We start from the raw sequence: 24,315 nt of genomic DNA on the forward strand, positions 1-24,315 counted from the left end.
GACCCTCATATTTATGAAATTGTATATTACATTACTTTTTTGAGGTCCAACTCCCAGCTCTAGAAATGTTCTGCATAACATCCCACCAAAAATACTGCAGATGTTACAGATCATCTAGGCTCTGTTTCATTAGGCTGGGTCTACCTGATTCTCTGATGGAATGCTTATATGTATTCACTCACTGAGCTTTGGATTTTATTAAAACACTTCCATACAAATGGTACAGAGAATGCATTTAAAGAAGGAGAACTCACACCTTCTTCCGTACAGTTATGCATTCAGTGGAGTGTGTTCATATGCCTTCCTGACAGCTGTTGTTTTCTTTCAGGGATTAAAAATATCAATATTGATCTGGTTGGTATCAATTGAGATGCTTATGTTATTTTGAGACTGCGTGATCTTTGCTAAATCAGACAAAAATTGATTAACTTCTCTGTCAATTATTTTTTAAATATTTGTGTTTTTTGATAAAGTAAAAAGGCTTCTGTGTTTCACGGAAAAGCCAGCTGCTTTGATTTTTGACAGTTTTCACTACCCTTGAGACTGTTTAGAAGAAAATACGAGGCATTTGTGACTACTTTGATGCTAAGCATGCTCTACATAGTACAACTCCTAATTATTTTGTGCAAGCGGAGGCTCACATCTGACAAACAGAAGAATTCCACAGAAATGCGCTGGGTTTGTTTGTTCTTTTCCACTAGCAGTTTAAGGGGTTTTTTTTACTCCTTTTATCCTGGGAAATTACTAAGACACTAGCAATGCTACAAAGAAGCAAATTAGCCTCTATGCTTCTCTGTTTGAAGATGGATAAGGTGAAAATACACTTCACGTGAAGGCAGTACTGCAGGTGTGGAATCCCACTGAACACAGGCTCCCTGTAAAAAAGATGAGGAGTGCAGAGAAGCTCCTTCCCTTTGGGAAGGTGAATGGACATGGGAGGACACTACCCAGTACGAGGGGACCTCCTTCACCACCATAACAACTGGCTGGAGTTGGAAATGCTGTTTCTTTGTGCAGACAGTGACTGCTGAGCACAGTGGCACCAGCAGATGGGTGGAAGCAGCAGGCTTACCCTGAGCACCCAGCCTCCCCTCAACGCTCTCCCATGGGAACTCAGGAGAGCAAGGCTGGGCTACACTGGAACCAGAAAGTTCCCAGGGCTCTTGATGGGAAGAAGACAGTCCTGTGGTAAAAACAGAGCTGCAAGAGCTAAATACAGTTATCTACTAAACCCACTCCACCCAGGACTAAGCTCAGTATGCTGTCCTGCAACTGCTAGTGCTTGCCTACATTAATGTATCAGAAAGATGGAGCTCTGTGTGAATTTTACCTATGTGGAATCTATGATACAGGAGATCAAATTTAAGATCTAGCTACCAACGCCAGAAAATGTTACTGTGCCTAGTTCGGATGACTAATAACACATAAGAGGAGTCTAAAGTCAACCACATGTTACAAGTCCTCAAACTGTATTAGAACACTTGAAACACATAAGCAGAAGAAATATGCAATTGACTCAATAAAGTTGCAGTATATTTAATTGCTTAAATATAATGCACTTTGCAGACTTGGGTGAATGAAATGCATACCCTCAGCCCACAGAGTCTGCAACTTATTCACAGACACTATGCATCTCCACCTGTGAGAGAACCACAAAAGTCAATGCTAGGTCTTTTCCTGATAAGCACTGAATATTCCCCAGCAATAAGTTGCTGGGGCTCAGCATCTCCTTGGAAATAGCTCACAGCATCCAGATCAAAGGAGCCCTTCTCTGCTTTCATGCAGTCTGATACTGCTAAGTGTTAAGTTAAACTCCAGGAAGTTATCCTTAACTACTTGCTATTTGTATCTTCTGTTCCAGAACTGAAGAGGGCTCTGCATGCCCAAAAGCACATCTGGTTTTCCCAGCTACATCAGCTGGATGAAGAAAGGATGCTGCCTCTCCTCAAAGGCTTTATCTTACTTATTAAGTAAGGCAAATTTCACTTGAGTGTCTGAAATCTCAATCCCCCTGCTTGCCGAATTCCCAGATGTTTGGGGCTAGTGTATAGAATTTTTCAGGACCAGGCCCTGAATCTTCTTCTGTAAACTAGTCTTAGTGATCAGCCTTAGATGTAGCTAAGGAGATTAAAACATATAAAAGCATCTGATGATTTTTGGAAGCAAAGTACTCCATAGCTTAGCTGGTAAAGTATTCAAACTTGTTCTGAAGTAGCAGGAAAAAAATGGCATCCCTGGCTGGGAAGATATGTCAAAACTGAGCTACAGTGAGAAAGAGTGTAATAAGAAAGGGCATAAATTCCTCTGTCTTAAGGAAAAGCTCATACCGACACATTGATGTTTCTCCAAAATGATGAGTCGGAAAGCTGCGCTAGACACTGACAGAGCAAGTACCTTGCTCCCTGCTATAACAATCCCCATTCATCCCTGGCATCAGCCTTCTCTCTTTTTAATGAGGCTTTTCAGTCAGACTTTTCTGCTTAGCTATTAACCCAGCAAACAAGTCTAGGAGATATTCAAACTATTGTTTTCTCTGCACTTTAACTGCCTGAGTTTTTATACCCTTTTGTCATTCCACTGAATACTCTTTTCCAGTCAGGGGATAAAGCATGGAGAAGCAGTCCGTGGTTTTCTAACACAAGGAAAGGAGGAAAGGCAGATACAGGAGCCAATTAGTCCAAACTACCTAGGAGTAAAAGCAGGGGCAAGAAATGAGAATAAATCCAAATGAAACATGCAGAAAACAAAAACTACAATAGTCAGCAAGGAACAGGGCCTGAAGTCACTGAGACACACCTGAATAGATAAGCTGGAGGTGAAAACATGGTCCTCCAGAGGTGACCCCAAGTTGCCTCCCCTGGGCCTGAGAGCACACAGCACATCCTTGCTGCCTGGAGATTCTCTTCTGCTTTCCTGAAGCAGAGCTTTTCCATCAGTTTTGCTAATGGCTAACACTCAAGACAACCACTACATATCTTGTTCCCTGTGGGTTTACTCCCATGCTGTGGTTTTAATCTTGCTGGCTTTTGGCCCCATTCAGCTCAGGTGTGAGGACGGTAGAGCATAGGAGAGCAAGGCACCTGTGTGCCATGAACAGATGTAGACCAATCAGCACACAGAGCTGGTGGGGAAGGAGGTGAGAAGAAGGGATTGATTTTCCCCTTCCACTCCCTGACTAGCACCTTGAATCAGCCTGTGTGGTCCCAATCACACCACAGTGGACCAGCCAAGCCCCCTACATCAGATTTTTTTCTCCATATTACAGTTGTACACAGCCCTAGCTGATTGTATGCTAGTCATGAGGCAACCTGAGGTAATTTAAGAAGCTTTTCCTTTGGGGTTTATCCCTTTCAAGAAGATGTTGAGCCACTGTATAGTCACTGCGCTAGCTAACAAACTGGTTGTTATGACACTTACAACTAAAGCCAAGGGATGCTCTACCTTGGGGTGGAGAATTGCACCTCCCTAGCTGGGGCTGTGGCAGGCTGATGATGCCTTCACAAACCTTGAGCTATTTTGTCTGCTCACAGTGGGTGATAACTTCCACAATGATTCCTTTCTTTCTGTCGAACATTCTTCCTCCTCTCCCAGAATGAACTCTTAGCGTGCTGCTTTCAGAAGTAACTCACAGTGTCACGGGACCTTGGGCCATGCCCTTCCCTTCTGTTCCCATTTAACTAACTCCGCTTTACTCAGCATTAACATATATCTTCCTAAATAATGCATAAGTTAATCATTGCTTATATTCCCTTGGACCAGGGGCAAGTAATGAATTCAGCACAAATCATTCGATGTACTGACAGTAGTGCAGCTGAATAATGGACTCTATTAATAACACTAAACTTACTCGTCACTCAGTAGTATGGCCCTTGTTTGGTACGGGATTATTTGATGTAAATACTCTGGTAAAAACATTGAAAGATGAAGGAAGGGTAACTGAAGAAGCTAGCTGGTGACCTAAATATATAACAATATGTATGCGAGACTTGGAGCCTTAGAAGTGTCAGAAGCTGAGACGCAGTGCTACAGCCTGTCAGAAGGCTGAGCCAAACTCTCCAGTCCTCCTTGCCCTCTCCTTAAAGCCACACTTGGAGTTCATTGGGTAAAATACAATTCTGTCAGTGTAAGTGCTGATTTTACCTGGTATCAAGGGAGATTAAGAAAAAATAAATTGTTCTTCAACCCACTGGATTATAAAAGAAGGCTCATTTGCAAAATGTTCTGTTCCTCACAGAGGACAGGGTTGCTGGTAATTAGACACCATCAAAAGGAGAGTAATAAGGGCAAACGTCATGTAGCGGCAGGAAGGCACCACCAGCGATGTTGCAGCAGGTTGGCTGCATCCAACCTGTGCAGGACCAGCAGCTCCCATTGAATTCCTGCAGGCTTTCAGCTGCAGATATTTGATCCTAAATGTAACTCAACAGAGTATGGGATGCTGCCACATCCCGCCCCACACCAGATCCTGGAAAAAAACATGCCTGTATCAACTTGTTGGTTTAAGGCACACACAGGCAAGCAGGAGGCTCAAGCTGATGCCTATCAAGGTCAGAGCAAAGTCTTGGGGTATGTTTACTACAAGAAAAGGAACATCATTGTGCTACCCGAGCTGGTAAACACAGGCTTAGCCTCATAAAACTGCAGAATGCAGCTACAGCGCACGCACGGGGCTGCAGCATGGAGTCCTGCTCACACAGGGCTATTCCCCAGCCTGAAAGACTTGCCTCTTGGCAGAGTTGCTATATCATTTCCAGACCCAAAGTGGCTTGTCTCCAACCACCTTGGTACCAAGGTCCCCTTCCTGGACCACCCCCTCCCAAAACCTGATGAGCCCAGCAGCAGAAAGCATGAGCCTTTGACTCTGATAAGGTACTTACGCTGGCACCAGGGATTGAACAGGATATAAGTGTCAGTTGTTGAGTTTCTGTGTGTCCGGAGGATGCCAAAGGGAGTCCAGACAGCAACATACAGGCGAAACTTCCCAACAATGCAGGTGGCAGAGGACATGATGGACAGGCGAATGGAGTTGTTCTCTTTGTGAGTAATCTTGGCTCCCCACTCGCCAGGTTTCAGCACATCACCTACTATGATTGGGATGTAGGTGCCTTTGTTTTGCTGTGGGTAGCGACCTGGAGAGAGAGGGGAGAATAACTCCATGAAGAGGTTCACCGTGTTTTGATAATTTCTTAATTTCCTGACAGTGCTCTATCTCTTCATCTATTTTCAACGGAGGAGGCAAGTTTTAGTGGGTGGAAACCACCTACCTCACTCAGAGCTTCACAGAGTGCCTGGTCACTTGGCAGTACAGCCCCATGAATATATGCAACACCTCCCAGTAGGCAGCCTGTGCAGACACCCCCACCTATCTCACTCCAGTAAGCTTCAGTCTTGCTGGCTCGGGCACTGCCAGGAGTGTAGTCCTGGCAGTATGAGCAGGGGCTACCCCAGGCTTTCCTTGCTCACCGTCATTTATCCCAGTGCAGCAAGCTGCGCTCCAGCTTGCTCCTTGACTTGGTGTCAACTACACTGTTGGTAAGTTTAGGTAAGAGTCCCTTCCCCAGCTGAGATGCACCCACCACCCTCGTTGCTATCATGCAAATACCCAATGGGGCACGAATGTTGTCTTTGGGGCTCTTTGGCAGAGCAGAACCTCGTTCTTCTCACTGCACTGATAAGCAGAGGCCAAGTGCTCTTTCATGCAAGTCCACGCAGATGGAGGAAATACAAGTCAGTCCACTTACAGATACCCAACGCTCAGTTCCTCCTAATCGTCCACTCCTCACGGACAGAGTGGGAACCAACTCTGGACATCCAGAGTATAAACGAGCAAATCCTGGCTGTATAGCCAAACTTTCTCTGCAAGCAATGGGTTCCAAAGTATAACACGCATCTGAAGCATGACACACCTCTGAAGTACCACACATGATAGTCTACCTCATATTAAGACAAATCACACTACAGAGAAACTTATTTTAATCTGCCAACTATAAAAAGCATCTAGGCAGCCAGGCTACATGTAAACACGTACACTGCCAGGATTCAAAGTTGTGTGAGGATCCACCCTTTGAGCCTGAGGTAGAGCCAAACTATATCTGGAAGCCAACCAGCAGCGTAGACAGAAAAGACACTTGTGAGAAGGCTGAGTTCCTTATCTCATTCTCAATTCCATTCTTCGTTTTATATTTTAGGCTGAAATTCAGACTCTCTCATTCAAAAATAAAGTAATGAAAAGCAGTGATGGCAGACAGCGAGACAGACTTCTATATTTTTCATTCCTACTATTTAAGAGCTTCAAAATTAAACGCACAAGGGCGTTGATTTTCCTTGCTTATTTTTATATAGCTGATGTAAAGATAATCCCAGATCTGAACGCTGCTACATTCTGGGAAAGGACAACCCCAGCCTTGAATTTGAAGCTTGTGAGCTGCCACAACATCTGTGTTTCTAAGAAATCTGGGGCTACTGTGCTTCACCCAAGAGATTATTCGATGCATATGAATTTCCATTTTGCAGATGTTCAGTACACATAAATAGCCCACTTTGCCCTGTCGGCCAGGGATGCTGTAGCCCATGAAACCCATTCAGATCAGTGAGGGATGCAACAGAAGGGAAAGACCTACAGAATAAAAAAAGACTAGAATAAGAGAGCAAAATCAATAGAAAACACTAGAAGAAAAAGCACTGGACACTTCAAATATAGCCCATCAAAGGAAAGACAGTCTAGAGGGAAGAGCCTATAGAGGTAACAGAGATGAGAGTCTTGTGCCTGCTAACAACTGCGATCTGAGAGCTGAACATATTCTTGTTCTATTGTAGTGCAACTGGGTATGACCTAGCTTGCCTCTACAGTTGATATTTGGCTTCTAGTTTTGACTTTTTTTTAAAAAAAAAGCAGTCCACACAAACAAAGCAGCAGAGCAAACCAAGTAATTGAACGACATCCTTGAAAACCATTAACAAGTGCTAGTTTTAAAAATACCTCCCTTACCTCCTTCAGAAAGGTGGGAGTGGGGAGGGATTATATATCTTAACGTGTTAGGAACTGACACTGTCATCTTCACTGGAAGATGCACATCAGTGTAGGAGCCTACTGGGGACCGAAGGAGCTGTACTGCGGTGGGGGCTTTGCACCGCCTTGTCCGTGTGCACCATGCGCACATGGGGAGCCTGCAGAACCACTCCCCAGTAAATCTGCCTATAGGAACCAGAGAGGATTCCAAAGAGGCCACAGGGCCTTTGCAAGACAACCTTATGAAAACCCCCTCACTGGCACCTCATAGCAGTTTTGGCAAAGTACCGTGCCTCTGGTGTGCTCAATTTTCTGAAACCTCAACACACACAACTCTCCCCTTCCTAACAAAGGTCCCTCTTGCATGCAAAGCCACAAGACACAATAATCTACCTGTTGCTTGACAAGGGAGCACCTATACCTGCTGCTGAGGAGCATGCAAGGTCTTTTGAGCCCAGAGCCTGTGCATGCCCCACACAGCTGCTCCCAGGCAGTATGAGAGAGGTCACTCCGCTACCTTGCTCACCCATGAGGGGAAAGTGCTCTGGGGTACTGCCTGCGTCCCTGCACACATAGCAGAGATGCCAGGGAAGGGATATCCTAGAAGTCAGGATAATCTGCAGATGTTATAAACAGTAAATACAAGAAAACATCTTTTGCTTCTGATTGACGAGTAAGGTTCAGTGCTCACTAAAACTGTATAAATCCTGAACCCACAAGGAAGCTTGGGAAGATGGGCAGAGCCCTGAAGAGCACAGTGAGGAATTTCCAATGTTTTCTTTGAAGAAAGGACAGGTTCCCCAATCTTCTGAAACAAAAACCTAAATACAAATGGAAGAGCAAGGGAATTGTTACTTCTGACAGGAGCTTCTGGTGCTGAATGGTAATCACACATCTAGACACCTGACAGCACCAGCCACGCTAGTCTCATATACACACATCTGCTATAAAGCTGAGTAGCTTTGGCATTACATGATAAGGTTGCTGGCAAAAGAATCCTTACGTAGGTTCAGTACTATGTTTATCAACATCGTAGGGAAGTCCTCTCAGGGTGGCTTGGCCATTTGACTTTTACCTTGAGCACACATTTCTGGCTGCAGTGGAAAAGTAGGGCCATCTTTGGCTCATAGTTGTGATAACTGTAATGTCAGCCCTTTCTCAGAAGGGGTTATATGCAATGGTGATTTCATTCTCTGGGTTAGAGTCTCTAAGGAAGAAGATTCAATGTTATCCAAAGACTCATTACGAAAAGCCTGTGAATGCCTGGCAGAGCACTCTCTGTAGGATCGCTGGTGCTAACCCAACCCATGGAAAGGCAGGAGGGTGCCTGGGTGTATGTCAGGACTAGGAGCCATATAAAGAGGATAAACTCTCTTTATGCTGACAGGAGGGTGCTTCTGCCAGCAGCATCAGCTGGCTCAGGATCCCTCTCTCTCTGATTTGCTCCAGGAGTTGGCAGCCTGAACCACACTTTGCAGCCAGTTCTTTGTGGTTGCCTCACTCCCTGATGCTCACGTGTGCTTTGGGTGTAGGAGGCCCTGGCCCTCACACGAGGGCATTTCATAGCCAATTGCTCTGCGGAAGACAAAGTCATTGCATGACATCACACTGTTGGGATGTCCCTGTCCACTTTCTCTAAAAGCAGGTGGACACGGGAAAATCCAACCTGCGAATTCAGAAAGCCTAGAGGTTGCTGCATTGTTACCACCAGGCACAGGGTGAATTTTGTATAGGCTTCTTTTGCAGCTCGGAAGGTATCAGGCACTGAAAGGGGGCTGCTGACTGTCTTGCCTTCGTGGCAGGAGAGGACATGAGAGAATTCACAGTAGCTGTCTTTCATGGGCCTCCAGCTCTCTGCGTTTCTGTTCTAGGCACTGGGCCACGATACTGCCAGAAGACATTATTTTTAGAGAAACCTCCCTTTTACCAGAGGTTTAATGGCCCAAACATATCTATTTCCCCTGCTTCACAGTGCACAGGTACCCTTATGTACTTCTTTCTTATCCCACCCTGGTTTCTGTTGCTATCCAAGGTGGGATCCTAAAGGTCCTGCTTACTTCAGTTGCAGCTCAGCCCTGCTCTACACCTCCTGGGATTTCTAGGCACCCAGGAGCAAAGGAGCAAAATAGCTGCTGCTGCTATTAAAGGAGCTCACGTCTCCCTCAGTGCTGCATCATAAGGCTTTGAAAATAAGTAAATGAGTGAAGGTCTACATGAGAAATGCATAGTGACTGAAGCATATGTGTGTGTGGGCATGTATGGGATGCCCCCAGCCACACACACACACACACACACACACACACACTTACTTTACAGGGGCAAAAAGCAGAGTGAAGTGTTTGTTAAAGCTTGCCAAAGCCTTCTTTATGCAGTAGCAAAAGAATGAGCCACCTAAAACACAGAACTGTGGCCACACATATGCATTCAAAGTGAGTTATCTTTAACATATGCCTCAGCTCCATAGCATGTCAGCTCTGAGCCCGTCAGGCATGGAGGCAAGCTGTGTTTATTTCTGGGTAAAACTGCCACACCAGAGAGGGATTTATAGCAACAGAGAAAGAGCGAGAGGTAGGTAGAACACGTTCAGTCGGCAAAACACGAGCACTCCTTTGCCGGCTATCCAAGCCTGCTGCTGTTCCTTCCAAGTGACTTACAGGGACCAGGGCTTGCTCAAACCGCACTCCTCCTCCTCCCCTGCCCAGCCCCTGGAAACCCATACCTCCATCCCCAGTGGACATACACACTGCTGTATGTGTACTTGCATTGAACAGCTCCTAAATGCCACTGCTGAGTTAGCGCCTTGCTGTTAGCACAGCCAGCAGAGGGACCGATGGTGCTCTTGGATAGGCCCTACGCAAGTGAGTAGATGTTTTACTTTTGGCAGGGAGGAGGGAAAATTTGATAGCAGAGAGATTAGAGATAGATATAGTGAGCTTCAGAGGACATTTCCTCCCTGATGGAAGTAGGATACATCAGCAGAGAGGGAAGTGAACAAAGCTATTTGTCAAGAGCCTTTTTAGGAACCCTCCTTAGAAGATTGTTTTTTAAAGGAGTCAAGGAATCTGTCTCCCTTTGGAACATACGTGACACACAGTAAGGTTAACAATTTTCCTGTTAGGTTCATTTGTGTAATCTAGATACACTCTTTCATACAAAGGGTAAAGAATCTATTTCAATATGAGCCCTGGAAGTATAATAATTGTGACAGATTGATAAATAAATTTGAGCTGGAAGCCACAAGTAGAATAGCTGTGTAGCAGAGGTAAGCCTTATTGTAGCAGGCAGCCTGGGGATGGGTGTTAGCATACTGGGACCATGTCTTATTAATCACTATGAAGAACTACAACAAATATAAGAAAAGAAAAAAGGAAAGGAGAAGGAAAGGAGAAAGGAGAAGAGAAAGAAGGAGAAAGAAAAGAGAAGGAAAAGCAGAGAAGGAGGAAAAGCAGAGAAGGAGGAAAAGGAGGGAGGGAAGGAAGGAAGGAGGGAGGGAAGGAAGGAAGGAAGGAGGGAGGGAAGGAAGGAAGGAGGGAGGGAGGGAGGGAGGGAAGGAAGGAGGGAGGGAGGGAGGGAGGGAGGGATGGAAGGAAGGAAGGAAGGAAGGAAGGAAGGAAGGAAGGAAGGAAGGAAGGAAGGAAGGAAGGAAGGAAGGAAGGAAGGAAGGAAGGAAGGAAGGAAGGAAGGAAGGAAGGAAGGAAGGAAGGAAGGAAGGAAGGAAGGAAGGAAGGAAGGAAGGAAGGAAGGAAGGAAGGAAGGAAGGAAGGAAGGAAGGAAGGAAGGAAGGAAGGGAGGAAGGAAGGAAGGGAGGAAGGAAGGGAGGGAGGGAGGGAGGGAGGGAGGGAGGGAGAAACTACACACAAAAAAAGAAGAAAGGTGTTCTGATAAAATCCCAAACAATAAAGACAAGAGGGAAGGAGAAACAAATTTTTGTAAAAAGCAGTAGTGTCTTAAAGCGACTGCTTTAATATCACATCTGGGTTCCTCCCACCCTCAAATCCCATTGCCTTCAGACGTGCTGCATACAAACATGGAAATGTAGGAAACCCAAATATCTTCAAGAAATTTTTGCTTATTATGGCTCCAGTTAGGAATCCTTTAACATCTGACCACTCTGTCCCAGGAGTGAATGTTTCTAGTACTTTACAGTTGTAAAACACACATTGGAGTCATGCACCTTAGCTATTAAAATGATTAAAAAATGCACCTAGATTTTATGTGCCACTTGATGTTTCTGCAACAGTGCAAAAGGAGAGCATTACAAAGATTCCTTTGCATTAAATACTGCATTTATGGAGCACCTTGAGGGACTCCCTCATCTCTGCTCCTCCAGGGCCTGACTGGGAATTCCAGAGGGAGCAAAAAAAAATACCCCCAATACCTTTATTCAGAAAGTGAATTTTGTTGTCTTTGCTAAGAGCTGGCAAACGGGTTTTGTCTCTGTGTGGAGTCAATTTCTAGGAAATGTGTTCCACTGCTAATACATTATTCTCTCTTCCCCAAAATGGGACTCCATGTTCAGACCATCAGGTGTTTCTGTATCTTTGTTCAGTTTTTTGAAGTTCTTTGTTAAACAGGGATATAGTGATTTAATAAACTCTTAGCGCTGAGTAACATACCAGCACCAACAGAGTGTGCTCCTAGTAGCAGGGTTAGCTGCTTTTGTATAATGCCAAGAAGGCTCCTAAAAAAAAACAAGATCCAACTTTTTCCAGTCAGCAACTTTTTCCAAGAGGCAGAACACAGCATTGACATCTGAGGTGTTAGCTCACACCTCATGTCTTGGCCACTCCATTAGCTACCACCTGCCCTGCCCCAGAGCTGCTGCGGAGGACAGGTGACAGCAGGGGTAGCAATACTTCCCACTAAGACAGATTTACTGCCTGACAAAAGGAATAAAACCTCAACCCTACTGGAATAACCCATGCCCCAACACTGCTGTGAAATTGGGGAAAGGCTGTGAACACTGTAGGACAGTATGAAGAGATCTATTGATTCATGGGAGGGGGAGGGGAGAGTCCTGTATCAGACCACTGGTTATTCAGTTGTACTCGGATATCTCTCTGACCATAGGTGGGAGTTTGGTGTCACCTAAATAAGCCCTGTGGGATCAGCTCTAACATGTTTTTATTCTTAGATGCTTTCATGTGTTTCTAACACATGCTCCTCTGGAGCAGGCCTGGGAAGAATATATAAAAAAGAGTAGCAAGTCTCTGCTCTCACGTCAGGCCAAAATTGAATGATTTGTAGAAGCCTGAGGAGTGCATTTGGGTGGGTGCGTGGGTGTCCACACCTGCACACATGTGGAAAGGTGATAGTAGCATGGAGGACTGGGACTTATGATCATTCCAGAAGTATGCCAATGAATATAATGTTCATAATAATATTTAGGGCTAGATCAATAGATACGGATTTATGAAACCATTTAAGGAAAATAAGAATATACAACAATTTATGGGGGTGTGAGGAAATATACCATTACAGTAAGGATGCACCATATAAACTCATCAACCATTCTAGGATTTACAGCCACGTACAGGAAACTACTACTAAAAGCAAGACCGAAGGCAGCATAAGCCCATCTAATCATACATCTGCTTTTCAGAGAAATCACTACCAGTGTAGCAGTGACTGAGGAAACTTTGCAGCACTCACGCCAAACTGGCTGCCCCAGTTGCAGGAGCCGTGCTTGGACAGGCTGAGCCCCACGCTGTGCAAAGCCGAGAGCAGCACAAAGTGTCCCTGTTGCTATGAAGTCAATAGTCAGGAGAGATCAAGATGGGTGAAGGAGTTGTTGGCTCCTCTGGGGTCCCTGGGGCTCCAAGCAAACTGAAACTCTTCTTGCTGTGGGGAACTAGATGTAAGCACAGCATCTACACTTCTCCGGTGGCTCCTTCATCTCAACCCCAGACTAATAAAATGAGTATTTCCTCCTCACCTTTCCTCTCATTAAAGCCAGCAACTGGGCTGCAAGGAAGGAAATATGTGGTGATGGAGCAGCTCCCAAACCACAGGTACTGAGGCAGGGTTGCAGTCCAGTATGAGAACTGGAATAACATCCCATTATTCTTTATAAGTGGGTATTTTTCTGTGTGGATTTTTTTGGCACATTCATTGTTTTCCATACTTGGCAGGCAAGTAGGATCCTAATTTAATGAAGCATTATGTGCAAAATTTACTTATAATAATTCACGTTAACACTTCAGCCATTTTCACCAATGATGACTCTACATAAAACACTCTGTTAAAGCAAAAAGGACTTTAGTTGTAAGGAATCATCTCAGAAAAATATCACTAAAAGTGACTTTCAAGACACTGGGTTGAATTATTTATATATTTACATATATATATTTGTTCATACAATTTAGCCCATGAGTTCCAGACTCTTGTGTGAATGGTTTTTAAATGCACTGTGGATTAAAAAAATTTGTTACTAAAGATTGTTCTGTGAGTGTTTCAGACCTAGTTTCACATGATGCAAGAAACATTTGTCCCAGGTACCCTTGACTCATTATCAATTAGAAGGATTAAACTGTCTCTACTTGCTTTACTTGCTTCATTAATCATCTTCTTAATGATGCAAAAGAAGCAAAAAATAGGAGGGGGGAAAAAAAAAAGAGAAGTAAAACTAAATTTTAGGGAATAAAGGAAATAGAATAGTTCTGCACACACAGAGGACCAAGTTATTACCATTGTCACATTTTTCAGGAGCAAAATTAGTCTTTAATGGATAAAAACTCTGTGATGGATTAATGTCAATGCTGGGAAATTTCCAGTGCTGGGAACTAATAATTTCTGAATAGATTTATACGGTGCTGTTGTATAAACAGCCCTCACTGTAGGCACTGCCCTGGAAAAGAGACGCTGAGTTTTCCCAGCTCCAGCTGAATTCCCTGGGAGCCACGGCCAGCCATCCCTACCAAAAGTATCTTTTTACCTTTCGAGAATAGGACCTTGAAACACCAAAAAGATTCTACAGCTTGTAGACAGCCTGGTCCGCATTTCTTGGGGTAACCTTCCCACTCTTGGAGGTTCTCAAAACCTGGCCCCAGAGCAAGGTCCTGTGCAACCTGAGCAAGCTGGACCTGCTTTGAGCAAGGGCTTGGATGTGAGACCTCCAGACGTGCCTCCAGTCTAGGTTATTCTACAGTTCTGCTGCACTGTTTGAGATCCACTGCTCAGGCAGAAGGAGAGCTCCTTGGTAATGTCGTTTTATAACAACCTGCTGATATTTCTTTGTGTCCACCACTATAATCTCTCAAACTCAGCACTTTCCTAGGAGGTATATCCCTTGTTTTAGTGCAAAAAGCTTGTCTGAGCTTAAGCTGCCTCTGCTATATGGCTGTTACTTGAGCCAGTCTACAGGAGAGAATCAACGGAGGAAGGCAAAAAATCCAGAAAAGAGCTCATCCCGTTTTAAGACAGCAGGGCTAAACTGCCCCCTGGAGGTGCCTGCCTCCCTGCTCTGCTCACCGAGGCAGCCTAGGCAACAGCTCTTGGGCTGGGCTCTGGTTTTCAGGCGGCAGGCATTACGGGAGGTGGTTGCCCACGCTTCAGGCAGATGAACAGAAAAAAATCTGGATGTAAATGGCCTGTGACAAAAGGTTTGAGAGCACAGCACTGAAACCTTGAACACTCAGTGCCCTTTCCTAAGTACAAGAAATCTCTTTCTCCTCTTCAGGGCATTAAGCATTGGACTTGCCACTAAAAGAAGTAGCAAGAGTCAAGCGGATCATCTCTGGATGATTTCCTTCTCCTTTGTGGATTGTTTTTGTTTTGCTTTCTGTTGCTAGCCTCTGAGAACAAATATACTGGGTTTTCACCACATATGCATAAAGAGAAACGTTTGTGGAACACTGAGTATTAACCAGTTCCTAGAAGAGCATCTTGAACATCTCCTCTCCCAGTTGAATCTCTGTGAGCTAAATTCCTTGTAGCAAGAGGGCAGTGGTGCTCACAGAAGCAGACAGTTAAAAAGCAGGGGAGGGAAATAGCACTGCATACTATCCTGTATATGCAGCACTTTCCTTCAGCTGATTTCCAGCCACCACACATGGGACATGAGCATTACCATTCCTGCTTCACAGAAAGGACAGTAACAGTGAAGAATGGGGAGGGGAAGTCAACCACAGACTCAGGGATGACTCCAAAGTCATCATTCAGAGCTCAGTTTGTTGCAAAGTCTCCCCTGGCTCGGGCTGCATTTAACCCCACTCCTACCATGGCTGAGGATGAAGGGATTTTTATTCGTGCTTAGAGATTCAAGGTACAAACCACAGACAGGTGTGTTAGGAAAGAGCAACAGGAAAATCAGTGAATATGTGCTCTAAGGAGACTGTGCAACATCAAAAGAAGGGTTAAATTTCTTCTTCCAATATAGAATATCTAAATAAAACAAATGCAAACTGCACACAATGCAATAAAAAACAAATGTTCCGTTTTCCACTTCTTGCTACAGCTGTTTGTTTTAAACATATAAAGATTAAGGGAACATTCTTGAATTTAATTAAATCCCAAAAGAACTAATGATATTTATGCATATTAAATTTTTAAAAGCACTCGTGGCAGTTCAGCCAATCATTCACTGGACTGTCATAACATGCCTTCCAACCCTAATTTAAATTAGAAAGAAGAGACCCATGAAAAAAAATGCAGACAGCAACCTTTTCACTGCACATATGTTTACGAGATAAACGCCCATCTAGCTTTAAAAGGCAACAAATCTAATAAATGGCCACATCATCATAATTCAATGGTGGAAAAAAAATCAATGTTACAAATTTCGGAACTGCTTCTCTCAGGAAAGTAAATTAAAATATCAATTCAAACCTACTTTAGAGAGTTTATAAGGGGAACATTGACGTCTTAACACAGAAACTCCCAGATCAGTCTAGATGAAGCTGGGGCTTTCCCAGAGCTGTGATGTAGGGCGCAGTGTTTGGTGGGGCCATCTTTGGAGCACAGCAGAAAGCCCCACTCTGTTGTTTGCTTTTCCCCTTCTCTAGTGAGGTCATGCCCTTCTCTAGTCCCGTACCTTCAATCGGCCATCAGGTACATTCAGACCTGGGTCTCTGATGAAGATCTCTCAGTGAGAGGAAAAATACTTTCTTGCTCTTTTTGCAGTAAATCAAGAAAGCCTCTGATGTGGCCCTGAGTAAGTTGCTGGTCCAAAGCTACAATCTCTGAACGTTCTCCCTTGTTACCAAGTTGGCTGTAAACGCAGCCTGTGAAGTTGCAAGGCCTCCTGTTCTTCCACCCTGCATAAATTTTCCCCCTCGTGTACTCAAATTTTTCTTATCCCGGTTCATACATAGTCACCTCTTCCACCTTAAACAACAGACGACTCCTCCCTGCATCTCCTAAACACTAATAACAGGTGTTTCCCATTCCACTTACCTTTCAGCATTGCCATACAGCATTAACCAGAGATAACTTTGGAAGTTCAATAAAGTACAGCTTTTTGCTAAACAGAAAGCCCCAAATACTGTTCCTTCTCTCACAAGCAATTCTGCTGACTTTCTTGAGTAAGGATTCAGACTGTGTTTAGAAAAGTGCTTCCTTGCCCATGGTTAAGGCTGGTTTTATGGTTTACCAATCGTAACAGAAAAAGATCCAGCCCTTAGGTACTGCTGTGTTCCTGTTTATGAGAGACTCTTCAACCTTACTTTTCTGGTATGACACAGCCTTTGCCAGGCAGTTACCTATCAAATACTCCAGCCAGAACTGGTCTGTCTGCGGCTCGAAGGGTCGGTTGAAGTCAATCTGGATTTGGAAAGGCTGTCCCCGACGCACTATCAGCTTGGGGCTGTAGTACTTGTCAGTGTGGTGCTGCTGCTTGTTAATCTCGTGGGGCTCCTTGAACATATGAATATTCACAACACGCAGGTAATCTGCAGAGAGATGTAAATGAATAGAGAGGGAAGGAGTCAGTATGTTGGAATGTCAATATTGATATCAACATCATCAGAGGCCCTGTTCTCCCCTTCCCTGGTGTTGCCTCGCTAAGGAACACTGTGCAGCGGAGCATGCTGGATCTGTTTGGGGCTTACATCCTCTGGGCTGAGCAGAGACTTATGGACTGACACTTCTCTGTCCACCTGCCACTGTGGACTCTAGTGCAGTCCACATGCACTAGAAGGCTGCAAGGCTTCTAGTGAATGGCAAAAGCAGTTGCAGAAAGGGCAGGTTGGAATGCTGAATGTTCCCAAGAGAGGTGGGCTCCATCTTTCCTTTGGCATTCTCTTTCTGCACGGCTGGACCTCACTATCACAAATTTACCAGTGCAATTAGTGGGCCTTTGACAGCTGTGGCTTCATGTCTTCCTTCTTGCAGCCCTCCATTTGTAAAATGCAAATTCACTGGGGTTTTGCAATGCTTAAATACATTAATGTTTGCAAAATGCTACTACTATCGAGTGCTTAAGAGCCTGAGAGGCAGTTAATGATCTTGCATTCAGCCGAGAACTTGGATTGTCTGTATTAAATAAGGTTTTGGTGCACTGTACGTGTCTAGACTCAGCTTCTCAGTACACCTCCACTGCTGTTAGTGTCTTCTTACGAAAACTAAATATAACATTACAGTACATAATTACAGCATAGAGTTATAGGCAAACAGCAGTAGGTATCTATAACATGCATGGGCAAAGCTTCACTCCCTTCAAATTAGGACTGTCTAAATGGTTATAGCCTACCACTGCTAGAAGTTAGTCTGCTCAGCTAATGACCAGTGTGGGGTGGCATTGGGATAGCCAAAGGCACTTGCGGTCACAAGCTACATGACTGTACCATAGCAGGAATCTTCACATTGGGAGTCTTCTCACACAACGAGCCACCACACGATGATGAGCTGAACATCATTCTTTTGCCTACATGCTTCGGCAGATAATCACAAAACCTCTGCCAGGAGGACCATTACTGCTCACCACCAGGAGAGAGACAGAAGAGTAAAGCTTGATTTGAAGCTCTCAGCTTGTCTTTCCAGGTGCTGGCAATTAGCAACTAGCTAATTTCTGCATTTTATACTGACGACGACAGAGCCAAACTCATGCCTGGCAAAAAGAGGCGCACATTTACAGCAGCTGATGGAGCTGTGTGTACTCGTGATGGTGGCTAATTTGGCCTGATACTGACTACAGTGTGAGTAGGAATGATGAGCTCAGTGAATGAGTTGAATATTCAAGACGCTGAGGGCTGAATGCAGCCCATTTCACAGAAGCTCAGACAACAGCTTTGCACACTGCTTCTCCTTGAAGGCAGGGAGGCACTGCGTAGTGGTCAGCTCTGGACAAGCAGCAGAGCAGCTCCCTCTCAGGTGTGTAGCCTCCAGACTACAGCAGTGTGTGCATTAGCCCTGCCCTTCTGCAGGGATGTCTTCAAGGCATCAGCAGAGCCCCATGGACAACAACTGTCCTGGATGCCAGCGTGGTCCTTCTCCTGCCCTGGCCAAGCCAGATGGCCTGGGCTCTGGGTGACACCTAATGGGAGAGGGGGAAATAAGGACAGCAGGACCAGGTCCCACTTGTGCATTGTCACCATCAGCTGCCTAGCCCTGCCCTGCAGGAAACAGAAGGAAAGGAAACTGCCAAAGGACACAGCAAGATAAGGATCCTTTAATGGAAAGGCCCTGGACAACTAACTCAACCCAAAACCATCCACCTCCTGCTAACTCTAATCTGTAGAAAGGCTGGAATACCCTGTTCAATACTGAGGCAGGTTTAAAGTCCCATGGCAATGTTGTTATTCTATGTTCAATTTGCCAGGCTTCTGAAGCGACTTCTGTAGATCCACACTGGCTTTAGCGCTGGCTGAAGTTACAGAGATTTTTTTTTTGTGAAATATTAAATGTGTTTTGCTAAGAACTTATTCTCCTTGCCCCTCTGTGAAGTGGGCATGTCTTTGCTTCCCTCCTTGCAAACCTTACCGATGCTCACTCACAATAATGCTGACAAAGCTCACAATTAAATTATGTGAGGCAGGAATTTCCCAGAGGAGAGTAAAACAGGGGCAGGGGAGAGTCTCTCCTGTTATGCCTCCCAACACCTCCCAGGACAAAAGCATTGCATATAAAAGCTGCATATCTCAGGGCCCTGTGAGGGGTGAAGCTATCAGTAAGTGTGGCTCAGCTTCTCCCTCCTTTCAGGGAGGCATAAAAATGGAGTCGAGGGTTTGTTGTGTTTTCATATCATGTTCGGAAATAAAAGACCACAGTGATCCTGCCCTTCCTTTGCATGTTAGCCACTTCAAGCAAGGAACGGCAAAGTTAAGCTACCCTAGGCCCTCAGTTCAGCATTTGCTCCGTTTCATCTCTGGAATTTACATGGCCCCTGTCAAAACACAGACACACACATCTGCAGAAAACACATTTCACTTTCACCCTCAGTGTTAAAATGTACAGTGAGCTTGCCAGATGAAGATAACCTGATGAGTGTGTGTTAATTACAGTAATGGTAATTATGGAGGACAAAACATGAGCAGGGTAATGGAACGTGCTAACACCATCACCAGAGTACCATCAGAAGGAAGGGTCCAGGCGTCGCGCACATCACTGCGTATCTGTTTGTGAGGGACAGGTGGCCATTGAGGGCTCCTTTGAAGTCAGGTCCATTTGACAATTTGCCTGTAGCCTGGTCTGCTGTTTAGTTCAAGCAGGTTTGCTGCATGACAGTCAGCAATCTGATGCTTTCTTAAAGCTTTTACAACATTAAGCTTGCATGGAAATAAATGAGCACAAGCTTCAGCTGTTTTTTGAATAACAAGAACAGCCTTCAAACAGCAGGCTTTCTTGCAGGACCAGAAAGGGCTCTGGATTACAAACGGCATAGCGCGAGTTTCCAAAGGAGGCGCCCATCCCTCTGCTAATAGAAGCAGCACGATTCCCTGGCGAGTCGCCGATCGTTGCAAAGGAGGGTGCGTGGGGAGCTTGCAGACCGTGGGGCCGCAGGGCTGCGTCCTCCCACCGAGCGGCTGTAAGTGCCAGGCCCACTCGTAACACGCTGCGGTGAGATGAGCTGGCTACGAAGAGCCAGGGGGAGGACACAGCACAGGCGTGTTCACGGAGACACAGGCTTCTTGCTGAAGAAGCACTCGGGGGCTGCGCGTCCTCCTCACTGAGCATCTCCTCCCGCAAGCAAGCTGGGCTCCCGCAGCAGGCAGCCCACTGACCAGGCTGGGGAGGCAGCCGTCGCCCGCAGCCTCCGCCGCTCGCTCCGGCTGTGATTCAGCGGACTAGTAGTGGGTGTCAGCAGAGAGCTAGTCAAGCACAGGGTTTTACCTCATCCTAGAGTAGTAGCTAAAATAGGTCAAATGAATCACACCCTAAAAATGCCTGTTTCTCTCTGTTGGCTGTCAAGGGAAACGAGGGTGAATAGCTCAGCTGCAGACACCTACACTGCAGAGATCAAGGGCAAGATTCAGTTAAATTTAGGCATCTAAATGATGTGAGCCTGGTATGTAACCTCTTAGTATGACCAGTTGCTGCCACCAGTGGAGCTGAGAGAAGGGTACAGATCTCACTGGCAGTGACACCCACTGCCTCTCCGGACAGCCCGTGCCCTCACCTCCATGCACTGGATGGCTCTGTGTTGACTATGAACTGCCACAGGTGAAGACACTGACGTTTAGATGTTTATAGCAGGTGTCCAATCCTACGCCAAGGGCTAGAAAACATCTGAGTTGTAACAGCAGAAATAAAAGTATTTGCATGTTTTTTTCCAGAGTGTTATGCCAATGAAATGTGGGAACCAGTACAAAAATATGGGCAACTCAGGAGTGTAGAGGTGTGCAGACGAAGAGGAAGGAGGTGGCATAAGCAGTCCTCTGCAAGGATATGCTTGCAGCACGAGAGCCCTGTCGTACTCTGCCACTCCTGCTCTGCCTGCAGACCCTCACTTTATCCCCCAAGCACAATGCTGCAAGTGCTCTGGGCAGGCTCAGCTCCTGAGTGTAACTCCCAGTCTAAGCTCCATTGGGCTATAAACCTTTAATGTGGACCGACAGGTGACTTAAGCATCCTACCTCTGAATAGTGTGTCCAGGGACCACACTTACATCAGCTGGTATCACAGGCTTAGATCACAGCTGATGTGCACCGGAACAGTGCTGCAGTCCTTCCATTCAGGTCACCTCTTGCATATTGTTGCTACAAGCATCACAGACAGCAGTGCTGATCTAGCTGTACAAAAGGAGTTTTGCTGTTGCACACAAATTTGTTTTTCAGCCATACCAGTCCCATAGCCAGGATTGTCTTATGGCCACACAAACTCTTGCTTTGGACAAGGGCTGTTTTTCTCACCACCAGCAGCACCTTAAGCACATGTTGTGCTCCTGCCTCAACTCACTTGACCTGACATTCCTAACTTTCCATTGCATTTCTGAAAAGCAAGAGGCTCCCACCCACCAGCACTGCACTTCATTCAGAGCCTGATGTGAAACACATCGAAAAACAATAGGAATCTTTCTCCTGGTGCTGGTGGTCTTTAGCTACAGACTGCATTCCTTTTAAGGTATCCCACACCCTTACACATCTCCAGCTTCTGTGACCATATTGGGTTTGAAACTATATCTAGTCAGGATTTGTATTGCATTACATTTGACAATTAAAACACACATACTTGCCCCAGAGTTACAGGGTTGTTTGAAAATGTTCAAGCAAAGTTTCTACAGTCTTAACATGCCAGTTGGTTTGCTGAGGCATTTTTAAAAAGAAACACTTTTTCAAGAAATATGTATGTATTAAAATGGGAGGGATGTGTGCTTAAAGCACATGATTAGGATTACAGAAATAATACTTTGCAATAAAAATTTGAACTTGTCACTTAAAAATCTCTTTTCCTGTTTCCCAATGTGTAAAATGCAATAATTAATTCTTGTCCACATTTATTAAGCACGCTATCAATCCTAGATGAAAAGTCCCGTATGACCATTAAGTATTATTACATCTGGCTACCCTGAGTGGCCACGTGCAACAAGTTCTGCTGTTCATTTCAATTAGGTCAAAAAATTAACGTCATTTGGTTGGTGACTCATTCAGGAGCCAATACTGATTTCTTTTAAATCAAATCTTACCTATTTTTTTTCAGGTTCACTTCAAAGGGTTGGCACTGAGAACGTGGTTTGATTTGCCCATCCCCTACCATGATATTGTTTTTTCTCCCCAGCTAACTGATTGAAACACTTTTCAAAGGAGAATAATTAAAAATACAGGGATTCCTTTTAGTATCGCATTCATTTTTATGAGTGAGCTGAACATCAGGCGAAAGTTTTCCCTGCCAGGCAGCATTTTACAGTAGTTTCACAGTCAGTTTAAGGCTGCACAAACCAGCAGAGCCATTAAGAGGGGAGGGTCCTCCTGCCCCCTTCACCCCAGTGCTCCCACAGCCATGCCTGAAGCCAGCAGGTCCTACAGTGACTCTGTGATTGTGATCAAACTGGGAAAACCCATTCTTGCCTTTTTATAACCACTGCCACAGTTCACACTGAAAATTGGTCACTCAGCTTCTCCACTCCTCACTTTCCCTACCCATAACCTGCAGTAACTTTTCCATGCTCACGGGTGTTTTTAGGAAGTTTTTTCATGAGCAGCAATAAAAGCTATCTGAGATTAAATCATGTAAGGAAAAAAGTGGCTTGGTTTTAATTCACAGACCTGGGCAGAGGTGAGTATGGAAGATGTAAAACCAGACTCATGTCTTAGTTGTACACTGTACCTTTTGGATTAAATCCTCTAGGTATCAATCCAAAAGCCTCCATCTCAGGGACTTCATTTTCTTCATCATTGGAGTTGCTTAATGGGAGGGCTCTTCTCCCATTCAGAAGAGGTTTCTTCTTTTCTTCGTTGGTGTTTGTTGTTTCAGACATCCTGTATTAAAAATGTTGAAATAACATAAAAGAAAGAAAGAGTGCAAGGAAAAAGCAAACATGAGGCATCGTGGAACATGTAAGATGGAAGAAACCAAAAACAGTGTGAGGTGCCAGCGAGCTACACATTTTTAGACTCACATAAATAAAAACTGAGAGGCAGAAAACATCAGTCTAATGATGGAGTACAGCTCTCTAAGGATTGGAAGGCATTTTGTGTTTGCCAAAACACATGAATAAGAGAAGAACGGGGGGCGGGAGAAGGAGAGGGAAGCCCAACACAGAAGTATTTGCCTAGGAGAAGCAGGGCATTAAAAACATTAGGGAGTTTCAGGTAAAAGCACTAGAAAATCATTCACTCTCCCACCGTCCAAAATGGCATTATTGAATCCAAAATAGCAAATTATATTTCCAGAAAGTACATCACACGCTACCTCCCCCTAATAAAAATGACATTCTAAGTTATACTGCAATCATCCCAAATACTACAGCCTACAAGAGTCTGTGGATGATTACTGGAGAATTGTATTTTTGCCCCTATGCACACAAACACCCAGTATCTGAGGGATAACTGCACCCAGAAAATCCACTTTTGAGAAAGACAGGGAGAGAAAAAAAAAAAAGAAGGGTGGGGGGAAAGGGGGGGGGGAGAAAAGAAAAAAGCACTTATCCACTAATGACCTTAAGGGAAATCTCAGATGTAGGCTGATCAGAGACTTCTCTTTGAGCTAGTCAAAACTGCTTTCACATCTATTTCAGTGTAAGCATGTAGCTATGAAAAAGCCATGCCATGCTTCTAAGAAAATATTCATAGCTGAGAACACAACTTCTTCCCAAAGCTCCTGAAAACAGCAATTCAAAATGTAGCAATTATTTAATAGCAATAAGATCTTAAAGGAAATTTTTTTAGTTAGCAAGGGTACCTTCTTTTCAGATAGTCTTTTTTTTTTCTTCTCCCTTGCTGAATTTCTGAAGTGCAATAGAAGATTGGAAAAAGTTGGGGGCTTTTAAGTAACCTCTGTATAACCTCCTCCCTCCTGTTGCAATAGGACAGTGCTGAAAGGGTTGCCAAGCCCTCCCCACACCACCTCTGAGGATCTGCCACTGCTGCTGGCATGTCTGCTTACTCCCTCCCCCCTCTCTGCCTGTCTCACCCAACCACACTCACCAGGAGCATTTCAGGGTGCTTGGGCTAAGGAAACAGCTTGGGCACTGAAGTTTCTGTTCTTAGCGAGACGGAGTAGAGCTGCTCATGGCACACAGGCATATGAAGTGGGACATCAGAGGGGATTTTCCGAGGGACACAGCCCAAGAAACCATACTTCCTATGTTGCCAGTCATTAACAGCGTCTCTACCTCACAGTGCCTGCAATGCATCTTCAGGTGCTGGTTTTCAGAGTACTCCCAGGCAGACATAGCAGTGGTTCCCCCGCCTGGTGCCTCATGGCAGTCCTTT

General features: G+C 44.9%; 1 protein-coding gene across 1 annotated transcript in view; it reads right to left on the reverse strand.

Moving 5' to 3' along the window:
* F13A1 (coagulation factor XIII A chain) overlaps positions 1–23,904 on the reverse strand; it is a 59,747-nt gene extending 35,843 nt beyond the window's left edge. Inside the window, exons 1-4 of the mRNA XM_064443551.1 lie at positions 23,783–23,904; positions 22,709–22,860; positions 16,708–16,896; positions 4,878–5,129 (exon numbers count right to left, since the gene is read on the reverse strand). Coding sequence (XP_064299621.1) covers positions 4,878–5,129; positions 16,708–16,896; positions 22,709–22,859 — 592 coding nt within the window. The 5' untranslated portion in view covers position 22,860; positions 23,783–23,904. The remainder of the gene's footprint in view (positions 1–4,877; positions 5,130–16,707; positions 16,897–22,708; positions 22,861–23,782) is intronic.
* Between the last annotated feature and the right edge of the window lie 411 nt (positions 23,905–24,315).

This window comes from Phalacrocorax carbo, chromosome 2 (assembly GCF_963921805.1).
Source record: "Phalacrocorax carbo chromosome 2, bPhaCar2.1, whole genome shotgun sequence".
NCBI classification, from domain to species: Eukaryota; Metazoa; Chordata; class Aves; order Suliformes; family Phalacrocoracidae; genus Phalacrocorax; species Phalacrocorax carbo.